General features: G+C 45.2%; 1 protein-coding gene across 1 annotated transcript; it reads right to left on the reverse strand.

The window, feature by feature from the left end:
- Positions 1-38: 38 nt before the first annotated feature.
- On the reverse strand, positions 39-6,414 carry LOC308323698 (kelch-like protein 11). The gene is made up of 2 exons (XM_080775487.1): positions 5,877-6,414; positions 39-4,462 (listed from the first exon to the last, which is right to left on the reverse strand). The coding sequence occupies exons 1-2, from the start codon at positions 6,332-6,334 to the stop codon at positions 2,878-2,880; spliced, it is 2,043 nt and encodes a 680-aa protein (XP_080631613.1). The 5' UTR covers positions 6,335-6,414; the 3' UTR covers positions 39-2,877.
- Positions 6,415-6,475: the final 61 nt, after the last annotated feature.

Raw genomic sequence — 6,475 nt, forward strand, 5'->3', positions numbered from 1 at the left:
ATTACATCAAAAATAGATCATACAAAATGTTATTCATACAAATTTTTACTGCAAATAATTATGACAATAGCATTTCGAACATCCAATAAGACAATTATCAGACTGTCACATGCAATGCAAAATCTATATAGCTTATTCCATTTAATATTAAACTGCAGTGCTGTGTAAGCCTGCCAAAAAACTAGAGGAAATTTATATAATTTCTGACTTCCTCTAAAATAATAATAAAACAAAAAAGCTGTATGGACAGACCTTACTGTTGGAATAGTAGAAGACCATTGTTACACATTCACAATGGAATTCCATTTATTTATTTAAAACAAGACATCAAAATCCACATATATTCCCCCCCTCCACCTCATCTATGATAATCTTTGGACAGTGAAAGTAAAGGTGGAATCTAAACACCCAGCTGAGAATGCAGTAAAGAAATCAATTTTCAAAAGAAGTCATGACATTTATCAGAGGAGATCAACATTGATTGGATGCTGGATAAACTAAACATTTCCTAAATACAATCATCTCGTCTGAATGGTAGTAAAAAAACAAAGTCAAACACAATGGCAACTGACTTATACCTGTTTATATTAGCTCTGATCCATAGCTCTAATGCCTTCATTAGGGCTCTGCTACTCTTCTCTTCCTGGCTTGCATGAGACAGCCGAGACGGGGTGCACACGCAGACCAGCCCCTCCTACTCACCAATACAAAGGTGGATTGTGTTATTAGAAAGCCTACTTTCCGTAGTGGACGCACTCTGAGCACCCCCACCACACGTATAAAATGCACTTTTAGGCCAGAAAGGGATTTGTTTTCACCGAAAGGAAAAATCTTGAGATTTTCTCTTGGCAATATCGGTAGAGGGGAGTAATTAAAAGTATTTTTTTCCAGTGAAAATAAAATCCCTTTCTGGGCAAAAAGTGCATTTTATACGTGTGGTGGGGGGCTCAGAGTGCGTCCACTAAGGAAAGTAGACTTTCTAATAACACAAGCCGCCTTTGTATTGGTGAGTAGGTGAAACGTTCTTTTTATTTTCGTAACAGAGGAGAGGCTGGTCTGCTTTCATACGAGCCAGGAAGAGAACGGTCCCATAGCCTTAATGCAATGGCAGCAAAGGGCATTAGGGATATGGACCAGAGCTAGGTTTATATAAGACATTACACAGGATGTAAAAAAAGTGCATGAATCAAGCTTTTTCGCTCCGAGTAAAGTAGCACCCCCCCCCCCACACACACACACACACACACATACAATTTAAAGACATGTACTAAAGGTCTGTCAAAGTCTGTCAAAGTGCATAAAAAGGAATGAACAGGAACAGGAATGATTCATGCACTACCAAAGTTTGGAGCACAAATGCTGCTTTCACACAGGCAGATGCAAAAGATGCAAAGCTACACAGTGTATTTGTAGCTTCTTCAGCAGCTACAAGCGTCGGATTTGCTTCATAGCTTCACGTCGCTGGCTTCCATTGACAATGAATGATAGACTGCGTCTTTGCGTCTGCCCGTGTGAATGCAACAAAAGGAATGTTACATACCGTATACACAGTAGATATAATTTTAAGAACCGAGCAAGAACAATGCAAAAGCTAGATTTTCTTTTTAACTTGTTGGCGAGGTAATATCTGTCTCATTCAGAGATCATCACAAACTTGGAATATCATTGGAGTGTTAGGCAAGCAATAAGAAGCAAAGTATAACTGCATTAACAGGAATCTAATGCTTAATTTATACTCCACTGTATGACAGTTGCATGCTAGGAATAGGTCATATATCAGTGTGCAACACTGACATACAATAAAGTATAAATACAATGTAAGAATAACATTCTTTCTCCTCTCCTCTTCTCATGTTAATAAGGTATTGAGGGGCCATTCAAAGATAGTAACTACAATAAACAGCACAGCAAAGCTTTATGATTATTATATCCGACCAAAAGATCAATGTGATATTAGCATGAAGAGATTGTCACAGTGTCACTAATGGAATGTGACTTCTTTAAGCTAGTTGGTTTGAATACAGGAATGTGAATACATGTCACATAGCTTCCCTTGTACAAGCACAAAATAAAAGGATGTTAAAATATCTATATAAATGTATATACATATACAGCTATATACTATGTATGTACAAATAGATCAACTTAATCTCTGCTGACGATATTTAGGGTATTCTTCTCGCCATAGCCATGGCAACACTCTTATTCACATGTGTACATTCTGAAATGTCCTCTCACAGCAGACCTGTCTGCCTACACATCTCACAGACTTCGGCATATCAACAGCTGAGCTAACACAAAACTGCTAGGAAGCTGCTGGCAGGGAGTGATGATGACATTGACCCTATTCACTCAGCTGCCATTTTGCCCATTCACCATGTGAATGTGGCCGATATAAGCGCAACACAGGGCCTGCTAACGCGTGTCATGAGTGGTCAACGATGACGGTAGAGTGCTTGAAAGTACTCAGGACAATGTTTGTAGCAAATACAGGGAATACAATTAGGATATAGGGGACAGGTAGGTATGGGATTAGAATGTAGAAGACAGGGAGGTATGGAGTATAGGGGACAGGAACGTATGGGTTAAAAGAGACAGGGAGGATGGGATTAGGATACAGGGGACAGGATAACAGTACGTTTTAACAGCGGCGAGCATCAGCCGACACATCGCCCCATCGCCCGAAAAGATGAATTATTTGTATCTTATCGGCCGCCCACTTTTCGACCATCGCCCGTTCGCCTGTCATCGCAGGTAGTCGCCGGGTCCCATATACAAATAATGCACTTCCGGGAAAATTCGTCGCCCGCTGTTAAAACGTACTGTGAGGATTAGGATACAGGGAGGAATGGGATATAGGGAACCGGGTGGGAGGACTCAGCACTCTATCTGGGACTGTAGCTGCCTGCGCAGAGTGAGCGTGCGCCGGTGGAGCTGCTGCATCTGCTGCATGCGATCCCGCTGGCGAGCCAGGTTTTGGGGCATGGGGTAGCGCTGGCAGCCATATAGGAAGCGATAGGGAATGCGTACGTGGCAGGCGGTGGCTCGGCAGCGAGGCTGCGGCATGGGTGGCAGCAGCATCCAGCGCTTCCTCTCTGCGCAGTAGCGGTATGCCTCCTTGCGGTACTGCTTGTCCACGTCGTCACTGTTCTTCCAGCCACCAATAATGAAGACATCCTCGTCAAAGTGGCAGATGGCGGCGCCCTCGATGCTGGTCACCTCCGGTGGCAGGCTCTCCAGGATCTCGTCAGAGATACGCGCATTGATCTTCTGCTTGGCGACCTCATCTCGCACCGTGTAGTTCTTGGGGCAGCAGGAGGCTGTGTGGTAGAAGTTAGTGGAGGCCACGGCCATTTGGAAGAGGCAGTAGTTGTCGATAAGGGGCAGAGAGTCAACATCCTGCCACTGGCGGCTTTCCGTGTCATAGCGGGTGGTCACAGTCTTCAGTCCATCGTCATTGTCCGTGTCGACAGGTGTGCGTGCCGTGACATACACATAGCGGTCCTCCACACTCACTGCCTTCACATCCCGCAGGATCTTTGGTGCAGATTCCAGGTTGTGCCATTTGTCCTGTTCAGGCTCATACACACTCACATCTTTGAAACCTGGGCTGAAGTTACCATGGCCACCAATGCTATAGAGGATATCCTTGATGCAGGTGAGTCCAAAGGAGTGCTTACGTGTGGTCAAGTTGCTCACCTGCTCCCAGGTATTGCGATTGGGGTTGTACCTTTCCACTGTCTTAGCAAAGCCAGGCTCCATGGAGCCGGCAACATAGACATGAGACTCTGTGGTGGCAATGGCATGGCCATCCAGGTGGTTGTGGATGTGTGGAAGATTAACCCAGCGGTCTTCATAAATGAAATAGCCCACACACTCACTTAGGTAGTCCCCTCCCTCCGACACGCCACCCACCACCATGATAACGTCCATGTTCTGGCCGAAGCGAGGCTGGAATGAGGCCATGTAAGAGGACCAGAACTCCATGTCAGCTGACTTGAGGTTCTCAAAACGGATAGCATGGCCCTCCACGGCCTCAGAGACCAGGCGCAGACAAGCCTCATTGGCTGCCACCAGGCGCTCGCTCTTTACCACCCTGGTCAGATAGGTAGGCTTTATCTGGGGCAGCCTGAGGAGACGGAACAACTCCTCAAAATAGCGTCCTCGGTCCTCTGTATTTTTCTGCACCCACTTTACCACAGCCTCAAATAGCACCTCCTCTGAATCCACTGTGATCTCAGCGTCGGACAGCCAGTCACGCACCAAGTGAAAGGGCAGAGTGTAAAACTCATCATCCTGAATGACCTTGTGGAAGTTACGGCGGATCATATCTGCAGCCCTAAGAGCCAGCTGGTCCAGAGTGTACATATGGGCTAGACTGTGCACTGCCACACAGTTGGTAAGGCTCAGCTTCTTCTTCAGGAACTCACCACAGAAGTCCTTCAACTGCAACAGCAGGAACCTATGGTCAATAGAAATAAAATGTCATATAGTCAGACAGTCACCCAAAATATGAGAGGACCTGTGATGTGATGTCATGCTGTACTTAAGCATTAAGGCCCTGCCCTGCCGGAAACAACGCATATGTTTTGACTATGTGATGTGAACTAGGTTTATTTTCTTAAAGTGCTCAGTAGGTTGTGTGGGTCATGCCTGGGGTGACCAACTGACTGACGAAGATTTTGAAGATCCCAAGAACAAAAGTGGTACAAAGTGTTTTCTTGCAGCTACAGCTATAGATAGTACAGTGGTCTCATACAGCTATAGATACAGTAAAGTGGTCTCATGTTTACAATAGGCGAAAATTACAGATATGTACTGCATGCAAAAAACAGCATTGTTCTTGCTCAAAACTGCATGAGATTGGCATAAATACTGTATCTGTATGGAGGCTTGTAGGTATCCATGTAACACATTTACATTCACAAATATTATCCAAAAAGGGGAGAAACCTTTGTAAAAAAAATGGCTATCATTTGGAAAGGTTTTGGGAGTGTATTTCTTAACTTGGTGTTGTTCACTACTGAGGACACAAAGAAAAGAAACCTAATAAAGGCTTCATTATACAATAATGGCCATAACTGCCTTTTTTTGCTATGTTTCGGCGGAGCAGACCTCTCATTCTGTGGACCTTAATAACCAAATTAATAGAAGAAGAAAAATCACACCTGTGTGAAGTGAGGGGTGCTCTTATCATCGTACATCATGCATCATCTCATACTGGCCAATCAGAAATGCCTGTTGCCTGTTTTGGTTAGCTGATTTGCTCGTTTACATATGATGTAAATCTTCCCTTCAACGTCAATGGCGTTTAATGTTTTGATGTGTAATTTACGTCATATTTAGCAGAATTTTGTCCGTTCATTGTCAATGGGAAATCTTGAGACGTGTGGGTACAAGATTTAGCTGACATTTGACCTGAATTCCCCTTTCATTGTCAATGGCAAATCTTGAGACGTGTGGGGACAAAAGCTGTTTATAGAAACTACAAATAAAAAGTAGGGCATGACATGACAGCACAGGTCGAACCCTTTTCTTGAGTTTTTGGGCCTGTGGCTCCCCGACTAATACAGTTAGACTTTTGCCAATCAAGCATGAAGCATCAATGAGGACGAGGCACGAGGTCAACCAATTAAACTGTAGTGTATACTAGTCTATAACTATATAATAATGCTTCAAGTTTGACTGATTAGGAAAACACCAGTGAGTATGTTAGATTCAAATATATGCCATCAGCCATGATGATCAACCACAGCCCTTATGTCAATAGATCAGCCATTGTGGGATTATCTTGATTTGGGATTAGATTAGATTTCTTATTTTATCAGTTAATGGTGCGCACACACACAAGCACATACACGTGAGGTTAAACATACCTATCAGCTAGTTCCAACACTTCATGCACATTGCAGGTGCTCACGCGTATTTCTCCAGTATACATATACTGGATGACACTTTCCACCGTCTCCGCATCTGGTCCCAGCTCTGAGCTCCATTCTTTCATCTCAACCCGTCCGGACAGCGATTCGGAGAACTGTCCTCCCAGCAAGGGTGTGAAATAGTCAGTGGCCGCGGCCAGCACGGAGCGGTGGGCCGAGAACTCACAGCTCTGGACGTTCCCGGCGGCCGCCCCGCTGCTGAAGGCCAGCGTCACGTCGCAAAACAAGCCCTGCTTCCTCTGGTCGTTCTGCCGGCGCGACAGCTCCGAACAGTGGGAGGAGGAGGTGAAGTCCTCGGCCTCTTCCGCATCGCCGTCTCCGGCGAGGGCGCTGGGCGTGCTGGTGCCGCTGCTGCTCCGCGAAGAATCCTCTGTATTAGGGGCTACGGCTGCCATTGTGCCAGTGGACCCAGAAATATTGGAATTGCGGTGAACTCGCGGACGAAAGACGACCGCATACGCATGAATTCAAAACAGAGGACGACACTGAAGTCAGTTCCGTCTTCGACTCATACGTGCGTGTATGTAGGTGACGCT

Source organism: Protomyctophum bolini (assembly GCF_963924005.1).
Source record: "Protomyctophum bolini genome assembly, chromosome: 11".
NCBI classification, from domain to species: domain Eukaryota; kingdom Metazoa; phylum Chordata; class Actinopteri; order Myctophiformes; family Myctophidae; genus Protomyctophum; species Protomyctophum bolini.